This window comes from Zingiber officinale, chromosome 4A, assembly GCF_018446385.1.
Source record: "Zingiber officinale cultivar Zhangliang chromosome 4A, Zo_v1.1, whole genome shotgun sequence".
Taxonomy (NCBI): domain Eukaryota; kingdom Viridiplantae; phylum Streptophyta; class Magnoliopsida; order Zingiberales; family Zingiberaceae; genus Zingiber; species Zingiber officinale.
The window spans coordinates 23,843,767-23,868,081 of NC_055992.1; the positions used below are offsets into that span (position 1 = coordinate 23,843,767).

General features: G+C 40.5%; 2 protein-coding genes across 2 annotated transcripts; one reads left to right on the plus strand and one right to left on the minus strand.

Moving 5' to 3' along the window:
• Positions 1–11,171: 11,171 nt before the first annotated feature.
• Positions 11,172–12,570, plus strand: LOC121973210 (NAC domain-containing protein 22-like). Its single transcript, XM_042524775.1, has 3 exons — positions 11,172–11,391; positions 11,475–11,758; positions 11,851–12,570. The coding sequence occupies exons 1-3, from the start codon at positions 11,175–11,177 to the stop codon at positions 12,253–12,255; spliced, it is 906 nt and encodes a 301-aa protein (XP_042380709.1). The 5' UTR covers positions 11,172–11,174; the 3' UTR covers positions 12,256–12,570.
• Positions 12,571–13,062: 492 nt separating this feature from the next.
• LOC121972304 (protein ALTERED PHOSPHATE STARVATION RESPONSE 1-like) lies at positions 13,063–15,449 on the minus strand. The gene is made up of 4 exons (XM_042523988.1): positions 14,365–15,449; positions 14,162–14,276; positions 13,862–14,085; positions 13,063–13,768 (listed from the first exon to the last, which is right to left on the minus strand). The coding sequence occupies exons 1-4, from the start codon at positions 15,447–15,449 to the stop codon at positions 13,063–13,065; spliced, it is 2,130 nt and encodes a 709-aa protein (XP_042379922.1).
• Positions 15,450–24,315: the final 8,866 nt, after the last annotated feature.

Consider the following 24,315-nt stretch of genomic DNA (forward strand, 5'->3'; position numbering starts at 1 on the left):
CGCCTCGGGTGCAAAACCTGAGCTGGCTGCGAAGCAAGCTTGGAGGCGCCTTGAAGGAAGCCAAGGCGCCTTGGACAACTTGATGAAGGCGCCTTGGAGAGGCTGAAGGCGCCTTGAACCTGATAAGGTTCGACCAGTTCAGCCCTTATCTCCGCGGCTGACTCGGCTCATTCAAGGCGCCTTGTTGAACAATAGAAGGCGCCTTGAACACCCTTTATAAGGGATCTCAACCAGCAGCTCATTCCAACAATTCCAAGCGACCCCTATATGCGATTAGCTACTAACGAAAGGTTCCCAAAGTGCTGCGACTATCTTCCGACGACCTTGAGCTCCAGAATTCATATTCTCTAAGTGTTGTCGGTATTTTTAATTACTGTTTTAACTTGTACGTAGATTGTAATAATTCTCGTGCCTATAGTTGTTGCCCACGGAAAGCGATCAAGGATCGCGGACCTTCGAGTAGGAGTCGTCACAGGCTCCGAACGAAGTAAATCCACTGTGTTCATCTGCTTGTTCTTTAATTCCGCTGCATTTGTTTTTACTCGTACGAATTCGAAAAGTGTGAAAGCCGCGAGCGCTATTCACCCCCTCCCCCCCTCTAGCGCGTCTCGATCCAACATTTAGGTCAAGGTTCAATTGAACCATTTAGCTAGTTTTGGGTTTTGTGTCAATCTTAGGATTGGTGATAGATATATTTTTGAATGTATTTTTCCCATGTAGACATAGGTAAAATAGACCCCTCCATAAAATTTGGGAATTTTTGGATGTCTGTGGAATTAATGGTGCATTTCTGAAATTGGGTTTAGAATGTTGTTTAGGCTGAAAACAACGTGCCAGTCGACTGGTACAGTTACTAGTCGACTACTAATAGTGAAAATCGAGCATAGAATGGTTCTGTGTGTTGTTTCGATGAGGCCAGTTGACTGGGGCAGTCGACTGATACCAGTCTGAAACTGTTTTCAGCATTGGTTTACGACCAGGTTAACTCGTTGAGGTGTATGAGATCCATGGAGGATGAATACATGAGTTTAGGGTCAATTTAGTGACAAGTTTTCAACAATTGAGACATTGTTGGAGAACTTTTTGGATGTTAGGCAAAGGGGGAGAAGTAAGGTTTAGTTAGGAAAACCTGAAAATGTCTTTGTGTAGAGGGAGCCTTGGGATAGGTTCTTAAAAAGCCCTGTGGGAAAATCCTAGCTCAATTGGGAGCTTAGGTGGAGGGGGAGCCTTGTGATAGGTTCTAAAAAGCCTGTTGGTAAAATCCTAGCTCATTGGGGAGCTTAGGTGTAGGGGGAGCCTTGGGATAGGTTCAAATGAATGTTGTATTATTTTTGATTCGGCGGTGTAAGCCCAAGTGTGTAGCCTTGGAAACTTAAGTCCATTTGTTTTAGCATATTTATTTGCTATTATATTTTCCCTAACTTAAACGTATTGCCAAACACCAAAAAGGGGGAGATTGATGGAGCAATCCTAATGGTCTGTGGGACCATATGTTTTGGTGTTTGGGCAAAGGGTTTAAGTTAGGTTCACCCTTGTATTTGATATGTGTACTTGAGTTGTGCAGGACTGCATGATACATATGTGACTCAGGTTGATGGCTTCGGGTCCAGTGAAGGATGACATTGGGGACGAGCCGCGGGCTTATATGCATCCGAGGGACCGTGGACAAGGTAGCAAGGACAAGGGCCGAGGGAAAAGACTTCGAGGGATATGCAAAGGATGGCATTGGGGACGAGCCGTGGGCTTGTATGCATCCAAGGGACGAGAGCCAAAGAGGAAGTAGGCTTGAAGGCAAAAGGTCAAGGCTGCGAAGGAAGCGTCAAATGAGTTGTAAGGGTGAGGGTCCGAGTGCTGTGAGAGAATGTACTCGGTACCAGTCGACTGCATGTTTCATCAGTCGACTGGTGCAGTCGATTGGGAGCGAACAGAATGCTTCTGTTCGCTCAGCCAGTGTGGAGCAGTCGACTGTTAGTTTTAGCAGTCAACTGGTATCGAGCCGTTGGGATGTAACGGTTGAATTTTCACAGAGGTTAGTCGACTGCATGTTTTGGCAGTCGACTAGTAGGCGGGCTTTTCAACCCGCGAGCTATATAACCAAAGCTTGGGAGCTTGGTTAGGGCTGACGAAATTGGACTTGATTAAAGTCTAATTAATAGTCTTTTGTGCTTAAGAGATCTTTGTGTGCCAAGAGGTCTTAGTTGGAGTTGTGGTGAGGTTTTTCCACCCACAAGGAGGTTGAGCTAGCCGGAGTTTACAGGGGACTAATCCACCGATGGATTAAGGGATCGTCCACCTTACGGACACACCGTGAAGTAAGAGCAAGTTATCTTCGAACCACGTAAACGAACGTGTTAGCGGTTTGCATCTCTTCCTTTGTATTTAGCTTCCATATTTGTATTCATGGTTGTATTCTTTGTTTTCCGTTGTGTACTAACGAATACGTAGGAAGCGAGTATTTGGGGGTGCCATCTATCCAACCCTCCTTCAAGCCGGCCACCGATCCCCTTACATTTGAGTCCTGAAAAGGACAAGGTCATATGATATTTACTCAACCCTTGTACGAAGGAGAATCTGCTACCGTAGCTGAGAGCATCTTGACCGCGACTTTGCCCAAGCTAGTGGGAGTTTGGGCCCTGAAAATGACAAGATGATACGTTACTTGCTCGATCCTTGTATGAAGGAGAGTTTGCTATCATAGCTTGGAAGATCTTGGCCTTGACTATGTCCAAGTCTAGGGAAGTTTAGTTTTCAAAAAGGACAAGGTGATACGATACTTGCTCAACTCTTGTACGAAGGAGAGTCTGCTATAGTAGCCTAAATGATCTCGACCCCAACTATGTCCAAGTCTGGGATAGTTTGGACCCTGAAAAAGATAAAGTAATACGATATTCGCTTGACTCTTGTATAAAGATGAGTCTTCTACTACGCAGCCTGGATCTTCTCAGAGTTTGCCTTGTTTCCTTATTCAGTCACAATGTATCTAAGAAAATTTTCACTTTTGACCCCAAATAAGCATATTGAGGTTAAATTTAAGCTTGTATTACTTGAGTGTATGACATGTCTCCTTGACATCTGAGATCAAGGTCTTAGATTGGATAGACTTGATTAAAATATCATTAACATACACCTTATTGTTTCCCTCAATTTGATGCTTAAAGACTTAATCCATTTGTTGTTGATAGGTTGCCCCTATATTCTTCAAACTAAATGGTATGATAGTATAATCGAAGGTTACAAAATTGATCTTTTCTTGATCTTTAGAAGTCAAAGGAATCTGATGATATCCTTGATAAATATTCAGCATGCATATGAGTCCATAACCAGAAGTAGAGTCTACTAGCTGATCAATACGGGGTAGGAGGTAGTAATTAATCCTTTAGATAGACTTTATTGAGGTCATGAAAGTCGATGCCAACTCTCAATTTACCTCCCAGTTTAGACACCAACACTACATTAGTAAGCCAAGTAGAGAATTGAACTTCCTATATATGCCCGACTTCCATTAACCTGGTGATCTCCATTTCAATCACTTGATCCTATTCTAATGAGAAACTTTGCTTCTTTTGCCAAATGGGTCAAACTTCAGGCAACGTGTTTAACCGATGAACCATTATAATTAGGGAAACACTTATAATGTCTTTTGAGGAGTAGGTGAAGACATTATGACTGTATAAGAGACATGTAATTAGTTCTTCTTTGACCAATTGGCAGCTACTCGAGTGACCCCATCTAGTCACTCGGAATGGACTCATATACTTTCATGATTCTCCTCTAGTCGAGATATCTGTGTTTCTTAGACGGCTTGGACAACATTTCATGAGTTCGGCGGGTCTTGTGCAAGTCGGTCTGGTTTATATCTATGTAGCAATTTTCACCACCAATTGGTCACCCTTTACCTCCTCGACTTGGCTCCTCGCGTGAAAATTTGATTTTCTGATTAATAGTATATACCACCACTTGAAATGTACTTAGTGCTGACCTCCCTAATATGATATTGTAGGTCGAGGCAGTGTTTATTATGATGAAGGATGTTTGTCGATTTCACATTAATGCTAGCCTCCCAAGAAAAGAGAGAGGTTAATCTCGCCGATGGGTTGTATTTCATGCCTTGTGAAATCATACATGGGAATATGTATAGGATGAAACTCCTCCCCATACAGCTGCATCTGATCCAAAGTAATTTTGAAGATGATATTTACAGAACTACCAGTATCATTAAATACTCTTTTCACTTAATAATTGGCGATGAAAGTCTCAATTACTAAAGCATCATCATAGGGGGCGGAGGCTCATCCGAAATTTATAGAAGGACCTTATCCTTTTTCTTGATTAGTGTTAATGATGTAAGTTTCTAACCTACTACTACCATGAGCCCTTTGGGCTCGAATGGAGTGTTCATTTATGGGTCCACCCAAGATTATGTTTACTGTCCCTCGAGCATCAATTTTGTTCTTGTTTGTATCTTTTTCTTTGCCCTTTTGTCGAGACTGAGAGAAACCTTGGGGTTCCTTTTGTAAGTACTCTGTGGTAGTTTTAATGTGGTCAATCAAGTTAAGTTAGGTCTTGTTTGTGTTTGATACCTTGTATCTAAGTGTACAGAAACTTAAGAGTACAAGAAGTCTAGTGGAAGATGCAGCGAACTAGAAGGATGACACAGGAAAAGAGACGACAGGATCGGTGCATCTAAGGGACGAGGTGTTGCAGAAGAGTACACTGATGGATGAGAAAGATGAACATGACGTTCGAGGGATGAGAAGCCAGGGAGGAAGTCTGCTCGAGGGGAAGGTTAGAGTTAGGTTCGGGTGAGCTTAACTCCGGATAACAGGAGCATCACCCACGCAATGAAGACCAGCTGGAGGTTGATTTGCCTTGTGGAAGGCACCTTCAAAGCCTCATGGAAGGAGTCTTCAAGCCTATGGAAGGCGCCTTCAATAGCTGTTAGTCGAAGATAAAGTTTTATCTTCGGCGGATAAAATCTATCCTATTGAAGGCGCCTTGGACCACCTTGAAGGCGCCTCCAAGCAATGAATAATATTTTCCAAGAGCTATAAAAAGACCCCTGGACCTAGGAATTCAACAAGAACTTCTGTAATCAATTCCTAGCTTATTTCTGAATTTTCAAAGAGTATATAAGATTTTTCCGCCTTCAACGAAGGAGATTTTCATTGAGCTTTCAATCGCTTTGAATTAACAACCACCTAAGTTGTAACTAAGTAACTATTATGCCTATTTTCTTTTAAGTTGTTATTATTTATTTAATGTTAATTACTTGTGCGTAACTAACTTATATCCTTGCTAAGTTCGAAAAGTAAAAGATTATTCTATTTTATTACAGGATTATTCACTCTTCTCTAGTCGGCCTAATGTGGACCAACACCTTTGAGGGAGAAAGAGATTGCCGACTCGTGAGTCAGTCAATATCATGGTGGCAATGACATTTGTAGGGTTCAGGAGACTTCCTTTTGCCATATCCACTTCGATTAGCATTCTTCTAATCAACATACTGCTGGCAATCTCGAATGGAATGCTTGATTGATGGTAGGTGCAGTATTGAGTCACCTCAGGGAATCTTCAACCAGATTTAGTTGCAAGAGTTGGGGCTATCTCCATGGCTTATACCACTTTTTTCCCCTCTAATTTGTGAATTCTCGATTTTGTAAGGGCGGGAGAGGAGCTCTATGTTGGTGCAGGGTGCACCAGAATCGAACCTGAGTTTTGATGTTGTCAAAGATTTAAGTTAAGTCTTATTGTGATCTAACAAATTAACTAAATGTGCATGATGTTTACTTGTCCAGGAAAGTCTTAGCAGATCGTGGAAGCCAAACAGGAAGCCTAAGTGGGTCGAGAGGACCCGATACTTGGCAGAAAAGCTTGATAGGTCTAGAGGATCGAAGATCAAGAGGAAGTCCTGGTGAGCCGATCTGATACTAAGCGGCAAAGTTTAAACATGTCTGGAGGACCAATATTTGGAAGGTAGGTTGAGGTAAGTAACTGAAGAGGAGCGACAGTGAAGTCGTGTTCCAGAAAAGAACAAATTCTAGGTTGCTGTTCTAATTCAAGAAACCGAAACAATTTTCCAAGTTGAGATCAAGACAGTTTTACTGTCATTTACTACTCATGCATCTTATATTACTGCTCTAACTTTATTTTGTAAGAATATTTTATTTAACACTGTTTTATAGGAACCGACTTGATCGGTTGACCAAATCCATGGATCGGTCGACCGAACCAGGTTGACACAGAGCAGCTATCAGATTGAGCCAAAGTAAAAAATGGAAGACATGCTGATCGGTCGACCGAACAATAAAAGTATTAATGGCGAATTAATTTCAAATCACGACGAAAACAAAAAGTGCTCTGTTTGGTCGATCGAACAATTAATGCTCTTGATTACGTGAAGATCAGATCTTAGTGAAGAAGGAAGGACGTGTGTTCAGTCAACCGATAGGGTGATCGGTCGACCAAAAGGATTAGTCGACCGAACAACTTTTCAATCAACCGAATAAGGCTTATAAAAGGAGAGCTCGAGGTTCAAGGGAGTAAACTGAATTCTAATTCACTCTGTGCTAAAGCTCTTGTTCATGCTTCTTTGCTATTGATCTTCAAGGAAGCTACTACTCCAATAAAGTGCCAACGATCTTCATCACTATTCTTGTCGGTATATTTTATTCAACCTTGCATTGTATTTAATTTGAAAGAAGATAGTAATATGTTACTACCTTCTCTTTGTATTTGTACGCATTACTTTTTTCCAAAGATTTTGGAAAGAAGAATTATAGTGGATTGCCCAATGGTGCGATCAAGGAACGCAGTCTTGGAATAGGAGTCGACATAGGCTCCGAACCAAGTAATCATTTGAGTTATTCTTATTACTCTTTCTTTTTCCACTTCTTTACTTTGATTTGTTTGTTTTGATAAAAAAAATATTTTAACGAGCGATATTCATCCCCCTCTATCACTTCTTTTTGATTCATCACTCTACAATCTTGAGGAGTGTGGATAGGAGTCAGAGTTGGCGTTTCTTTTCTTATAGCGAACTGGCTTCCTCGACTTGAATATATTTATGTGATTGAACTTATAATCCTTTGAAATTGGTTGGGGGATTTTTTACTAAAGATCTGAAAAAATCTCCAACTAAATCTTGAGAGAAGATACTAACCTGCATTCTAGAGTAATCGAGAGAGTGCCCATGGCTACTAGATTAAACCGTTGCAAGTATTCTTTCAGGGTTCTTTGAATTTCTGCCTAAGGGTGAACAAATCATGTGTCCTTTTCTGGTATCTTTTAATGGTTGTAAAGCACAAAGACAACTTTAAACTTCTCAAAGGTCTGAATAGAAGAAGCATGAAGTCAATTAAATCATCTCTACACTGAGCTCGAGAGCATGGTCAAGAAAAATCGACATTTGAAGTTATTTGTATACTGATGTAATAAAGAAGTGTTCCCAAATTTGTAGATGTGATCCTCATGATCTTTAGTACCATTATATTCCTCGATCTACAATCTCCAAAAGTACCTTGATAATTCATCTTGAAGGATGTCTCTCGAGAAACTTTCGATTCACTAAACTCAAGACATTTTCCCCTTAGTAAACCTCAATGAGAGATTTCCTTAAAAGATTCTATAGAAGGTTCTCTAGCGACGAACTCATCGATCGGTATGGGAGAAGTAGTTTGTGGCATTCCCATAAGCCAAGGTACCTTCTGGTGTGTCGATATCGCTTCAACCGACTAGGGTGGTGGTTCGGTTGAAGGATTAATCATTGGAAGATGCGAACGGTTGCCCCTTTAACCACGCTTACACTGTCGTTGTTAACAATTTGTCAAAAATCCTTTGTTGTCATGGCGATAACATTAAGTCTTCCGGTGTCATCCATCTTAACATGTCGGTTTAGGTCTTTAACTCAATTATCCCGTAGACGATGCCAATTTGATCATGCCCACAAACATTGACGAGTGAATCATTGGTGGATTGACTTTATTACCAACTTAATCGCCAATCACTAGATGAAAACATGGATGATGATATGGTTCTGAGAGCATGAGTGAGGGCAAACAAGAAGAGGATTAGAATGATGGCCAAGGGATTCTCGACGTAGCCACTCAACTGCTCAAGTTAGAGAACGAAGAAAAATATGAATATTAGGATTTTGATATATGTAGGTATGCCTGTGTACCTTGGATGCTAGAAAAGGTTACCTTTTATAGGAAGAAAACAAACTTTTTTCTCTCCGTTCTGATCTTCTCATTATCATTATTTAATTTCTTAATTAATGTAAGACATATTTACGTCGCTGTCTTTTTTTCGAAAAATTCAAGACTTGTACGATGATTATCTTTTTCCTGAAATAATTTAAGATTTATATGATGATTATGTTTTTTTGAAATGACTATGCATCTTGACGTGTGTTGCCAAGGAGCGTTGCTATCTTTTTCTCGAAATAATCTGAGATTTGTATGAAAATAATATAAGATTTATATGATGGTTATCCTTTTTCTAAAATGACTCATGCGTCCTAACATATGTCGCTAAGGAGCCAAGAGGTCAAGGGCTGTGAGGCTAATGGGCTAGGAGGCCTAAGAACCAAGAAGCTAAAGAGGTCAGGAGACTAAGGAGCCGAGAGGACATGGAGTTAAGAGGCCTAAGAGCCAAATGATCAAGGGGCCGAGAGACTAAGATGACTCAACTTTCTTTTGTTAGAACCAGCTCAATATGTTTCATTAATCTTCTTTTATCCATTTGGTGTCTACTTATCATCCTCTGGATTAATTATCATTAAAATGCGGTTAATGACGCCGCATGTTAAAAAAAAAAAAAAAATGCTTGCAAGCTTTATCTTATTTTTCATCCCTAAAATACTTTTGTTCTTGCGATAGTTTTACCAAAATTGCTATAACGTAGAGTAAAATTACTCTAATTTGTCAAAGTTGTTGTATGTTAAATACTATTTATCTCAAAATATTTTTAAATTCAGTTAAAAGTACTTCCAATTAATTTAATTCACTCTAACTTAATTTAAATAATTTTAATACTATTGTAGCATTTTCTTTTTATTAAAGTTGTCTCAATAAAAACTATTATATTTGATAATGGCTTTAGATTAAAACTTTTAATCAAAATTATTATATATTATAATAACTTTGATAAAAAAATATTATATATTATAGTAATTTTAATCAAAATTATTATGATACATACCCATATAAAATATATTAAATGATTTTTTTTAAAAAAAACTAAAATAAAAACAGCCAATCTATTAAAAAATAAAAATGATAATCTCAATTAGCCTCATTGATTATTTCTAGGATGATCGGTTCAACCCCATGGAAGTTTTCCATCGATCATCAGGATAAATCGGGAAGCGCACGCGATGGTCAATCCAGAAATCCAGTATTTTTTGGTTACATCCTCCCCCCTCCCCCGAAGGAAAAATTCCTATAAATACGTCGTAGCTGGGATTCGAATCGTAGGTGTCTGGATGACAAGTTGAATATCCTACCGCGGTACCATGATCCTGGGTACAACATCCAATCTATTAAACCTTAATAGACTAATAAAATTAGATTTGGATTAGATTTGATTTTTAAAGTGGTCCAGGGTCAACAAATACATAATCAAACTGATAATTAAAAACAACCATTAAACTAAGAATCGTTCCAATTCATACTTGATCAATTCTCAACATTGTATCTAATTTTGAGTACTTGATCCATCGCCAACATATGTGATTAGTCTGAAGCTTTAACTTATCACTCTTGAGATCCTAATTAGCAATCACTTATCATGCAAGGAGCTCTTACAATGACTTATAGTAGGAAACAATTTTAAAAAATGTAGATTAGTAATTTGATTAATCATAAATAAGTAGGTATTATCAACATATATATGGTCGATAGTTTGAAATGGTCTATTCAACAAATATGAGTCACAAATATTAGACGACTCCATGACATGCTATGATCTTGACTTGATGCATTTGAAACAAACATCTGACTCTGGTTCAACTATCCATTATTTGTTTCAGTTATTCACTTGAATAAAGTAGACATATATATTTCTTTTCAAACTCTGTAATTTCTCATAAATTAAGAAGGAATATAATTCTTTTTCTAATTATAAAAATAATTGTCCTCATATATGCATATCAACATTGCCATCATTTACTCTTGACTAGGTCAAGTTATTAATAAAGAGTGGTTTTTATTATGTTTAATTACAAAAATACTTTTGTTTAAATAATTTTTAAAATTTATTTTACTTACTTTGCCCAATCGATTACTTTCTTTTAGATCATCCAAATTGATCGAACTATCTACACTAACTATTCTAACTTGCTCATCCAATCTCACTAACCTAACTATATTAATTGATTTATTTAAATAAATCAACTTTTTAATTGATCGAAAATTGATTCATTATGTATCTCACTTAGTTAGTCGAATATCTTATATGAAAATAAAAATAAATAAAAAAGTTAATAAATATAAAACAATTACTTTTATGAATTTAAAATATCTGCCATATAAAAAACTCATATTTCTTTAAAACTAAACCTAAGATATAATAATTTATAAAAATTTAAAGGTAGAAAATTAAAAAAAAAACATCTTTATTTATCCATGTTATAAAATAAAACTTATAAAAATGATCAAAACAACATTTCACATATAATTTTCTATTTTATATAAAGTAATGATATCTTAGAACTACTTTTATACGAAGTAATTGCGTCAAAATTGTTTCAAAGTGAAAGTGGTTTAGAGATATTTTGACCAAATTAAGTCGAGATAAAATATTTTTAAAACTAAGTTAAAATATATTATTTAAATCCAAACTGTTATATTTTAGTGCTATTTTATATAAATTAATTTTATATAAAATAGCTCTAGGAGCGCGTAGGGATAATAATAAAAAAAAACTTTTGATTTTATTTTTTTATTTTCTGCGTCATTGAAATAATCAAAGCCATCGTGCGTTTGAAAATATTTTGTGGAAATTAGTTTGAAACATAAATCGTGCATGACTCCGATCGAGGACTTGTAATTCTCCTCGGGTCCCACGGAACAGCGTGTGGGCCACAGGTTGTTAGGTGTCCTTTTCTTAGCTTCTTATTTTTTTTCTCAGTCAGGGAAGAATTCGATATAAAAAGACAAGTCCCTCCTTCTCTACTCATGAAGAGACAGAGCACAGCAACAACGACGAGAAGAAGAAAGAAAGAAAGAATGGAGAGAAGTGAGTCCCCGATCGATCTTCCCGGCTTCCGATTTCACCCCACGGAGGAGGAGCTGCTGGATTTCTACCTGAGGCAGATGGCTCATGGCAGGAAGCTCAACTTCGATATCATCGGCACTCTCAATATCTACCTTCATGAACCATGGGAGCTTCCAGGTTCGCGATTCACAAATTGCCACCTTCCAAATTCGATATCTTCTTCTGTTTTGTGCGAACTTCATGTTTTGATCACCCAACAGGTTTGGCGAAGATAGGGGAGAGGGAGTGGTACTTCTTCGTGCCGAGGGACCGCCGGAGCAGCAACGGCGGCCGGCCCAACCGGACCACAGAGCGCGGGTTCTGGAAGGCCACGGGGTCCGACCGGCCGATCCGGAGGGCATCCGAGCCTCGGCGCGTCCTCGGGGTGAAGAAGACGCTAGTTTTCTACCGAGGGCGTGCCCCGCGCGGCACCAAGACAGATTGGGTCATGAACGAGTACCGCCTGCCGGAGAGCAGCACCGGCGCCGGCGACATGCCTGTCAAGGTAACGGAAATATAATCGGCTAGCTAGCTAGCATTTCGATCTCGTTTTACTTTTAGGAAATTAAGATTTAACTGGGATTAATTACGATGCAGGAAGATATAGTCCTGTGCAAGGTATACAGGAAAGCCACATCGCTGAAGGAATTGGAACAGAGAGCGAAAATGGAGGATGTGAAGGCCTCACCGGCCCACATATCCATGACTACGACAGACAACACATCCCACTCCGACCAAGACAACCAGCTGCAGAGCCCGCTGGCTCCGTTCTACTGCGGCGTCAAAGAGATGAAAGAAGAGGTGCCGAAAGATTTCGAGGCGACTTCGTCATCCTCCTCCTCGCTGCCCTCGACATCATCGGTCGTGAGGCCGACGATGCTTCCGGAGCTCCAGGTCCCGAAGATGGATCTGGAGTGGATGCAGGATCCTTTCTTGACGCAGCTACGGAGCCCATGGATGGACCTCTGGTCTCCTAATTATGCCAACATCCTTAACTACTAGCTACTTCTCTTCTCTTCTCTATCTATCATATATAGATAATTAGTACACAACATCTAGCGTCTGTGACAAGTGCGATCTCTTTATGGCGCCATTTGTATCGTTCCTCGACTTAACTCTTGTTCAAACAGAAGATGGAAGTAGCTGCCTGTGAATTTTTTATTTATCTGATTTCAATGGATCTTACAAATACTAAATTTGTTAACACCTCTTCAATTGAATGCTTATCAAATTCCATTTTATATCGTCGTGTAGTAGTCAGTCACATGTATTGAAATTATTTGGCTAGAATAATGATCATTAACAAATATCAGATCATCTCATATTCAACTCTCTATTTTATAATAATGAAAATTAATTAACCACACCATGCAAGTCACAAATCAATATATTAGTGATTAGTTTGATAAACAAACTACTACATGTAAATGTGAATCAACATGTGATCTCCAAAACCTCATCTAGAAGTGAAAAGGCCTTCAAGTTCAAAATACCTCTGAATCTAATTATCTCTATGATAACAATCAAACTAAGCATCTAGATAACTTAGAATGTATTCTATCAGTAACCCAATTCGACATTTCACTAATAGTCATCGTCCATGTATCGAGTTCGCCATCAAAGATCTCACAAACACATCTTCCGGTCATTCTTGGTTTGCAAATCTTTTCAGTGAAGATATTCGCGACAATAAGCCACTCTTTTTGGTTTCCTTAGAAGCATCCCTGACCTCTATAAGCAAGATGCTGAAACAATTATTCTCGGGCACTTGTATCGAATGCGAATGCAACTGGAAATTTTGTGCTGAGCCTACATTGTCTGTTCTCCACAATGCTCAAGCAACTCACCATAAGCTTTCACTGAACTAGCCGAGAAGTGTTCCATGGCTTCAAATAATCTTTTCAAACCTAATTTCAGACTGCCTACTTCTGTAATATTTTGAGCATCACACTGCTTTTGAAGAACTGGTAGAGTGAACTGACCAGGTATTACTGCGAGCTTCTTGTTTAGAGAATCCACTTCCTTGTGCATTGCTTTTCTCTTTATCTCAATAACCCTGAGCCATCTCTCTCTATCTCTAGTTGCGACCATCTGCTTATTCTTATCGACAATCAGCCTCTCCCATAGTTGGTGTAAGGAATCAGCGAAGGCCAGCACGAAATCAATCGCCTCAAGCTCAGAGACCCTGTCCATGGCCTGTGCCCAGCACTTGCAGATGGTAAAAACAGGTGGTGCACCAATTCTCCTTGGGGAGGGAGCAGTTTCAGCATGTTCACGAGGAAGACAAAGTAGAAGCCAACCATTCAAGGCTTTGACATAGTTCCTCTGAGCATTAATCCATGCCGAGAAGTTGCTACTCCACTTGTGCATTTCCATCTCCAGCTGCAGTATTGCATCAGTATTAGCACTGCTAAGCCTTCGATATGCGACCACGAAATCTAGACCTTCAACTTCGGTTATGGTTTGGCATTGCATCCGATGACACTCGAGCATAAGATTCCACATTCTCACCAGACTGCCACAGACATACTTTTACCTCTTAAAAGAAGATCTAAACTATCTCAATTAAAGTTGCAAGCATGGGTTGAGAAAGAAGACAGTAGCATACCCTAGAACAAGGTCAGTGACTTGTGGCCACAGTTCTTCGTCTCGCAGTGCATCTATCCTTTTTGAAATTGTTCTAACAACCTGAATTGTTACCTGAATTTTCATCGATAGCTTATCGATCAAACTTCCGGTGGTGTCGATCTTGTGAGCCTCAGCACCCCTTTCTACCAAGTGTCTAAGATCCTTGTTGCTCTTACTAAGCAATTGTCTCATTTTCTCTTCACTCTGCAATATGAACAAATGCGATCCTGACGCGAGGAAACTACCATGAAAAATAATGAATTGAGAGGTTCAAACGCACCTTGACCTCATGGTAAAGCTTCTTCTCCCAAACATACAGCTTCTGCAATGTGGAAGCGAGGCCCATAGAACCCTTCGCTACTTCATCTACAGAAAATTTAATCCAGTAAGCAAACCTGTAAAAAGAACAAGAAAGCACGTAAAAGAGTCTCTGTACCATTGTGATTTCCCGTTTCCAACAACTCCGAGAGTTCTCTGAAGCACTTGGATGCCCTTTGAAACTGTACCTTAATTGCATCAGCAACCTCTAAAGCATTTCGTATCCTCTTGGAGGTTGCTGTGTTTCTCTGTCCCATTGCCACCGTATCCTTATCGATCACAGCCGGATCGTAATTTGAGCTTCGACTGGCCGTCGATGGGTGGTAAGATGGGCTTATCACTTCATCCTCTCTCGCTCCGTTTTCCGCGGCCGTAGAGGAGACAGCTATAAAGCTCGGGTTGTCATAGGTGGCTTCCTGGACCACTTCCTGTTCCACCTCTTCGAGGTCGGGGATCCCTTCCTCGTGCCTCACCTCGCCAGAACTTCGGCTAGGGGTGTACCCATGGCTGTATAAGTCAATCGAGAAAGGGTTCAGAAAGTCCCAAGTGGAAGTCTTCGGTGGTGAAGGGGGCGGAGGTGGTGCTCTAGATGAGGAAGAACCTTCCGAAACCAGCCGCGGCATAGCCGCCGGACTCGGATAGGAGTTGAAGAATCCTCCAGTTGAGCCGTAATAACCAGGGGGGAAGGGAAAAGGGTGGCTGGCGTGCGAAGGGTTAGCCGAGTAAGGATCAAAGTAGTCAACTTGGACGGTCTCATAGGACGGCGGTCGCTGATCGAAGGTGACGGAGAAAGGCGGCGGCTGGCTGCGCGTGTAGTGGATTCTTCCGAAGCTGGTGGCGCAAGGGAATGGTACGTCGTAGAGACGTTGCTGCTGGAAATTGTAATCACCTCTCACATCGTGCTCCTCTTCGTCCTCGTGCTCATCGTCGGAGTCCAAAGTAGCAATCTCTATGCGAGAGCTGAAATGATGGTAGCGGGCAGAGGAACCAGAGGAAGCTGGCGGTGGCGGACATGGCTCAGATTTGCGGCGTCTAGGAAGGGAAAGAACAGGGGAGGAGGAGGAAGAAGCGGCTAGTAGTAGGAGGAAACGGTGGAGGGCAACGGAGACGGAGAGAAGGGAGTCGGAGTAGGCTGCGTGCGCGGTGGCGAGGGCGTTGCGGTGACGAATGACGGCGGCGAGGAGGTCAGCGCGGCGGTGGCAGAGCACCACGGCCCTACGCTCCACCACCTTCGACTCCGAGCATCCCATTCATGCCCTATTAATACCACAACACTAATCCTTGTCACTCTTCTTGGACTGCGAACAGTAGTGCTCTTGTTTCATGTTCTTCCACTGCGACAGCCACTGTGCATGGTTTGCTTTCAAGGAAGAGAGAAGAGAGAAGATGAGGGAAGTGGTGGGAAGGTGCAGAACAGAGTATTAAAACATGGAGAATGGTGGAGGGTTAGAGGGGGGAAAAACTAATAAAGAAACAGGGGAAGACTCAAATTATTTTAATAAATAAATAAATAAGGAAAAGAAGAAAACGAAATTAAATTATAATTATTTAAAGGATAATTTTTTAAAAATATCCTTAAATGTTTATTTTATAAAAACAAATATTCATATAGAAGTGTTTTTAAAATTTTTATTTTACTATTAAAATATATTATCTCTTCTATTCAGATGTAAATAATTTAAATAATTTTGGGTTTTAAAAAATGTTTATGTTAATATATACAAATAAGATATGTCTGTTAATGATATTTGTGCATCAAAAAGGAGATTCCACAGAATTAATCATGTTGATTTGAAACAACGATATTGATTGTCTAGAATGAGAGGATAGTTCCATAGGTGACCTAATAAAAGATGATAGAAGGAGAAAACTTAAAGAGCAAATTGTATAATTAACTAAAGTTGTGTTAGCTAATTGAACTAAAAAAATCAATAGATTAACAATGGTGATACGGTATATGAATGTGAGGTCTGTGAGATGATCTGGCACGGAGTCAAAGCCATACAAGGGTCAAAGTCACGCCAGCCTGGAGGTCAGAAGTCTAGCCCTCGTGGCTAGTCAAAAGTCACGCTAGCCTGGAGGTCAGAAGTCTAGCCCTCGTGGCTAGTCAAAAGTTACACCAGCCTGGAGGTCAGAAGTCTAGCCTCCGTGGCAACGCCATCGTGGAGGTCAAGATTCCGGCCAACGTGGCTAAAGTTAAAGCTTCAGTTGAAGGACTGGTCAAAGGACAATATTTACGAGGTGGGCCGGATCTGACCTTGAAGGGAATCGGAAATGGACCCGACCCACAGGACCAAGGTCAATTGAGGATCAGACCCATGTGTCAAATATAATCAGGGATTGAGTGCGACTAGGGAGCCAGCTTAGTGATTGGATGTGTATACCGAATAAAACTTCCGATGAAGCGATACAGGTCAGGGAACCGATCCAGCGTGCAGGTCGGGACGTTCATACCATGGATAACAGCGGACAGATACAGGTCAGGGAACCGACCCAGCATGCAGGCCGGGACGTTCATGCCATGGATAACAGCGGACAGATACAGGCCAGGGAACTGACCCAGCGTGCAGGTCGGGACGTTCATGCCATGGATAACAGCAGACAGATGCAGATTAGGGAACCAACCCAGCGTGCAGGTCGGGACGTTCATACCATGGATAACAACGGACAAATGCAGGTCAGGGAACTGACCCAATGTGCAGGTCGGGACGTTCATACCATGGATAACAGCGGACAGATGCACGTCAGGGAACCGACCCAGCGTGCAGGTCGGGACGTTCATACCATGGATAACAGCGGACAGATGTAGGTCAGGCAACAGACCCAACGTATAGGTCGGAACATACATGCCTTGGATAGCAATAAGCAGATGCGGGTCGGGAATTAGACCCAGCGTGCAGGTCGGAACATACATGCCTTGGATAGCAATAAGCAGATGCGGGTCGAGAATTAGACCCAACGTGCAGGTTGGGATGTACATGCTTCGAATGACGTAGACGAAGGTGGGTCAGGAGACCAGACACTACATGACAAATAGACCTGCAAGGAATCGTAACCACCTGTCAGAGAACAATCATCACATGTCAGGGAATATTCTAACGGTAGGAGGCGCATACCCCTCTTGGTTCCTCCGCCAGCCTATAAGAGAAAGCCACGTGTCGACCACCGCCAGACAAAGCCTGACATCCGACATTCCCTGACATTCGCCAGGTTCCAGAAGCCTCAGTTGCAGTATAAAAAGGGATTCTTTGTCCCTTACGGAGGTACGCTCACTCGTCATTTTTTACCAGTCTTTTACTTTCCGTGCTTTCTCTATGATTTCTGGGGAAAAAGTACCTGACTTGAGCGTTGGAGGGCCTGACCCGGGGACTTTTTCCCTGGTTTCTGGTCTCTAACGACCGTGTGACTCGTCTGAGTGTGTGCAGAGCAATAGCGCCATCATCCTGATCCTTTCTTTCCGTACAATCGCCCGTGTGCACCTGTCCACGAGGTACCTCGCTGATTCAGCATCTCAACGACTTTTTGTCAACTTTTAGCATAACAAAACCCGCCTTCATCCGACTCAACTTTCAGACGGGATCAAATGGGAAAGAATGATTTTATTTGAGATTATTCAGCTGAAGGAACAATGTTAATTGATTAGACAATTACCAATTGATTGGTCACTCTTGTTAGTCAATAGAACAGTTATATTATTCGGATTTGAACATTTGAATTATTTATGGTCGATTGAGAGGAATAAAGTCAATTAATTGAAAATCTAAAGATTAACTTTTTAGGTGAACATTGGAACCAAAGGTATATAAGCTCCTAGGGAACTGTTGGGCACCAACAGCACACAAAAAATACTATAAAACTCCTGTGCTCATCAAGATCAAGTACCCAAAGGAATCTAGGAGTTTGGACTAAGATTATAAGCTCCCCTTGAGTCTAACCCTAAATATGGATTACTCGTTGAGAGAAATGTTGGAGTAATAATTTACGAGAGATTTTAGAAAATTAGTCAAATTTAAATATATAAAATTAAATTTAACTTATTTATTGAAATGACATGAGCTAATAATCTCAGACTGCCAATGGTGACTGATTTCTACCAACTGCTGAGTGCAGACTAGTCGAGCAGACAGAGAGGCCGAGTGGGCAGATTGATTGAGCAAGTAGTATAGCTGACTGGGCTATACAGCAAATCAGGCAAAGCGGACCGAGTGGTAGATCAGTCGAGCGAGTAGAGTGGGCCTTGAGGCTAAGCAGCGACCAAGTGGTCAGTGTGAATGGTTCGCAAATCAAATAGAGAATTTGACCGAATAGAGAGGCCGATCGGTTAAAGTAGACCAGCCGACCGGGTGGTGCAGCCGAGCGGGCTGAGAAGCTAAGCAGTCTGAGAGGCCGAGCGAATGTGCGACCGAGTTGCTAAGAGAGCAAGCGACTGAACCCGTGAGTGGCCAAGCAAGTATTCAGCCGGCTGGGCAGAAAATTGAGTGGCGGGGTGAGCGTGCGGCTGGACGAGCGAAGCAGGCAAGTGGCCTGTTGGGCAAAGTAGCAAAGTGACCGAATGAGCAAACGATCGGACGGGCGTGTAGCCGAGTGGAGAAAGAGGGTGAGCAAGTGAAGAGGCCGAGCGAATGAACCTGAGCAGCCGAGCAGGCGAATGGATCGAGGCATGCGATGGTTGTAGTTTCCTTGAAACAGATTTGCCCCACCTCCAGCTGCGCTTCGAGGTTTACTAGGGTTGTATGTTTCTCATGATACAAAAGTTAACTGTGATTTCCACAGAGCACTAGTGGTCACGACTGTTAGATTATATATATATTTATTTCTTTATAGCTTTTAGGACAATTTGATCATTTTTCCTTTTATATTTAGAGTTTAAGGTTTCTTAACTAAACTATATAAAGGTCTTATACTTTGTATTTTCTATTATCAATTTTGGATTCAATAATATGACTAGTTTTTTTTTCTTAATTTCTACATGGTATCAGAGCAAGGCTTTTTTTCTCTGACCTAATTTTTTCTGTCGCCTCCTATTATTGCTTTCTATTGTCGCTGTTGTCTTCTATTGCTACTGCCGATTTCGGAGTCGGCACCCTGTCCTATCGATTTCAATGTCACCGACCTATCCTATCGATTTTGGTGCCAATACTCTTTTCTATCGATTTTGATGCCGATGCTCTTTTCTGTCGATTTCGACGCCAACGCCCTATGTTGCTGATTTTGGCACCAACTCTCTTTTCTATCGATTTTGGTGCTGATGTCCTATGTCACTGATTTTGGTATTGACGTCCTTTTCTACTGATTTCGATATCGACACCCTGTGCTGTCGATTTCTACGTTTGACATCCTTTTCTGGCTTGAATTCTCAGTATGACCACAGGTCATCCTGACACTAGTTTTTACGGATCGTACAGATATGTATCCTTACAGTTTAGTTATTCTGAGCATTATTTGTTCTGTCATCATACCTGTTCGTGCAGATGCTTCATGGAAATCTGATCGGTATATGTTGGAGGAGTTTCAACAGTTCCTTGCTTCACAACCCTCTGCCATGTCAGCTTCCTCTCATATAGATTTGTCATCATCTGATATTTCAGGTATATCTTCATCCTTATGGATTTTGGACTCTCGTGCCTCCCATCATATATCATCTTTTGTTTTTTTTTCTCCCCGTTCATCTATATCTATTGTGATTGCTGATGGTACTCTTATGTCATTAGTAGGTGTCGGTGCAATTGTTACATCTTATTTATCTCTTACTGATGTTTATTATATTCCAAGTTTTACTTTAAATCTTATTTCTGTTAGTCAATTATGTGAGTCTGGATACCTAATCTCTTTTTCGTCATCCAATTGTTATGTTCAGAACCCGCAATCTCAGAGGCTAATTGGGACAGGTCGTAGGCAAGGAGGACTCTATGTTTTAGATCAACTCAAAGTACAGAAGTTGTAGTTTCGAGTGTGGATTTATCATCTTTTCATCTGAATTGTTCATCTTCTGATTTTTATTTATGGCACTCTAGTTTAAGTCATGTTTCAGTATCTTGTTTGCAATTTTTAACTTCTACAAGAGTATTAGGACCTTTAAAAAGTTTTGATATTTTTGATTGTAATTGTTATAAACTGGCCAAATTTTCTGCCTTATCATTTTCTAAAAGTCTTTCTTTTTCTTCTGCTTCATTTGATCTTATATATTCTGATATGTGGGGACCCTCTCCTATTCCTACAAAAGGAGGGGGGGGGTCAAAGTATTATGTTTCATTTATTGATGATTGCACACGTTACACTTGGGTCTATCTTATGAAATACAGGTATGATTATCTTACCATTTTCAACAACTTCAGAGCTCTTGTGAAAACTCAATATTCTAGTGTCATAAAGTGTTTTTGTTGTGATTTGGGAGGTGAATACACTTCGAATCATTTTTCATAATTACTTACTTCTGATGGTACTATTCATCAAACCTCTTGTACATATACTCCTGAACAGAATGGTGTGGCTAAACGAAAATATAGGCATCTTGTTGAAACAACTCATTCATTTTTATTATCTGCCAGTGTTCCTAGTACCTTTCGGGGGAAGTAATTCTTACTGCTGCTCACGTGATTAATAGAATTCCAACCTCACACAATTTAGGCTTGTCACCTTTTGAAAAATTGTATGGGCATGCTCCTCTCTATTTCTCTTTGTGTGTTTTTGGTTGTACTTGCTTTGTCCTTCGTCCACATGTTGAGCATAATAAATTAGCCTTTTGGTCTACTTTTTGTGTCTTTTTGGGTTATGATGTTACTCAAAAAGGATATCGTTACTTTGATCTCGTTAGTCAAAAATTGTATGTCTCTGGTCATGTTGTGTTTCTTGAACATATTCCATTCTTTTCTATTCCAGCTAGTTCACATAATATGACAAAGTCAGATTTACTTTGTATTGATCCTTTCAATACCGACACTGAAAAAGTTTTACCCACAACTCCTACTGGTAGCTCAACTAAATTTGGTACTTTAGTTCTTGAGATATCTACTCCATATGCTCCTCTTTCTGCCACTATCCAATCATTTCCTGAGGTTGCGGATTATCCTTCTCTCCATCGTTGTCAATCCACTCGTGTTTGTAAGTCTACTAAGTTGCCAGATTTTACTTACTCTTGTTATTCTCATTCTTTTCCTTTATTTGATGCATCTATTTATTGTGTGATACCCTGGTTCAAAGATTATGGTTAAGTATGACTTTAAAAGGTTAGATGGTACTATCCATATCACCAAGGTACACCTTCCTTTTCGAAAGCCCAAACTTAAGAACTCCAAAGTTAAGCATGCTTGGCTTAGAGAAATCTGAGGATGGGTGACCTCCTGGAAAGTTTTCCAGGGTGCGTGCGAGTGAGGACAAAGCACGCTGAAAGGACCTCCGGTGGTTTGTAGAGCTAGTCGTCAATCCGATAGGCAATTCTGGTGGTGTTCCTGATTTGGTCAGGGTGGGGCCCGCCCGAGCTAGGGCGTTACAGATGGTATTAGAGCGACCTTGCAACCATGAGTGCGCCTGTGGCAGGAGCACCTAGGGCACCACCTAATGAGGGAGATTCTGGGATTTGTCTGCGGTGTGATTCATGATTACATAACGAGGACATTATGTCTTTAAGTGGGGGTGATTGTGATACCCCGGTTCTGAGATTCTGGTTAAGCATGACTTAAAAAGGTTAGATGGTACTATCCATATCATCAAGGTGCACCTTCCTTTTCGAAAGCACAAACTTAAGAACTCCAAAGTTAAGCGTGTTTGGCTTAGAAAAATTTGAGGATGGGTGACCTCCTGGGAAGTTTTCTAGGGTGCGTGCGAGTGAGGACAAAGCACGCTGAAAAGACCTCCGGTGGTCTATGGAGCTAGTCGTCAACCCGATGGGCAATTCTGGTAGCATTTTCGGTTCGGTCAGGGTGGGGCTCGCCCGGGCCGAGGCATTACACATTGTCTTTCTAAGCCTGTATCCTATAGAGAAGTTGTTTATAACTCACTTTGGCAGAGTACTATGACTGAGGAACTAACTGCTTTGCATTAGACTCATATGTGAGATTTGGTTCTGTTGCCACTAGAAAAACACACTATTGTTTCTCGTTGGATATATAAGATCAAACTAAATCTGATGGATTTATCGAGTAATACAAAACTCGTCTTGTTCTAAAGATTATTCTCATGAGTATGACATGGATTATGAGGAAACATTTGCTCCTGTTGCAAAAATGACGACTGATACCTCCTCCTGGTATTTCACACCAACCTGGTGAAGTTTGTAGGCTTCATAAAGCGCTTTATCAAACAAACACCTCGTATTTGGTTTGAGAAGTTCTCTATAGTGATTACTTCACTTAATTTTCATTCTAGTAATCATGATTCAGTATTGTTTGTTAGATGTACGAGTACAGGTCATATTCTTTTATCATTATAAGTTGATGACATGATTATTATTGGTGATGATTATAATGGAATTGCTTTCCTGAAGTTTGAGTTGGCTCGTCATTTTACTATAAAAGACTTGGGTATACTACGCTACTTTCCGGGGATTGAGGTTACTTATTCCCTGAAAGGTTATCTTTTATCCCAGTCAAAATAAATATCTGATCTATTTGATTGTGCTCGTCTTACTAATAATAGAGTCATTGATACTCCTATTGAGACTAATGCTCGATATTCTCTATATGATGGCTCATCTTTGTAGGATCCTAGTTTGTATAGAACTATTGTTGGAAGCTTGGTTTATCTCACTATGACTCGTCCAGATATTGTGTATGTTGTTCATGTGGTTAATCAATTTATCGCTGCACCAACTACAGTTTATTGGGCTGCTATTCTTTGCATTCTCAAGTATCTTCAGGGCACTCAATTTTAAAGCCTTTTATTTCCTTTTATTTCATCTCTTAAACTGCGTGCATACTCTGATGCAGATTAAGCTGGTGATCCTACGGATCGTAAATCTACTATGGCTTCTGCATTTTTCTTGGTGATTCCCTCATTTCTTGGAAGAGTAAGAAGCAAGATGTTATTTCTAAGTCTTCCATAGAAGTTGAGTATCATGCCATGACCTCAACTACTTGTGAGATAGTTTGGTTGCATTGATTTCTTGTGGATATGGATATTTCTCTACATCAACCTACTCCATTATATTATGATAATTAGAGTGCTATTAAAATTACACACCATTTAATTTTTCATGAGCGGATGAAACATATTGAAATTGATTGTCACGTTACTCGTCACCATCTTCAGATTGACACCATCACATTACCTTTTATTCCTTTAAAGTTACAGATTGCTGATATGTTTACCAAGTCACATTCTACTACACGCTTTTATTTCTTATCTGACAAACTCTCAATGCTTCTAGCTGTAGCATCATGAGTTTGAGGGGGGATGTTAGATTATATATATTTATTTATTTATAGCTTTTAGGGAAATTTGGTCTTTGACCTACTTGGACTTCCCAATACCAAGTGTCCCACCTGGATTTCTATGTGTCTGGTCTCACTCACCAGGTCTTTCCATCTACCTAGCTTCACTCACTAGAACTTTTCATCTACCTGGCTCACTCACTAGGACTTTCCATCTGCCTGACTTCACTTGCGAGGACTTTCACCTAGCTTCACTCATTAGGATTTTCCCACTGCCCGACTTCACTCACCGGGACTTTCACCTGCTTAGCTTCACTCACTAGGTCTTTCACCTAGCTTCACTCATCAAGATTTCCCAACTGCCTGACTTCACTCACCAGGACTTCCACTTGCCTAACCTCCAGTTAGGACTTTTCCAGTCAAATATCCAGTCAACCCTTTGATTTCTTCACATCTAACTGGTCAGTCCTTGACCAGAGGGAAATTGTATCAACAATCTTTCCAATCTGATGATTGCTCCTGCAATCTCCATATATTGTTAAACATCGAAACCCAAACATCGAGACTCAAACTTGAGCCAACTCAAGCTTAGTCAACCTGGTCAACCTGACCCAGGGGATATTGCACCAACAATCATTAGTAGATACAATAAAGCCCAAAAAAGTTACCGAGGTTGTAAAAAAGGAACACTTCTTCTTATTGACAAATAAGTACTCCATGTTCAGCCTTTCAAAAATAGCACGGAGGT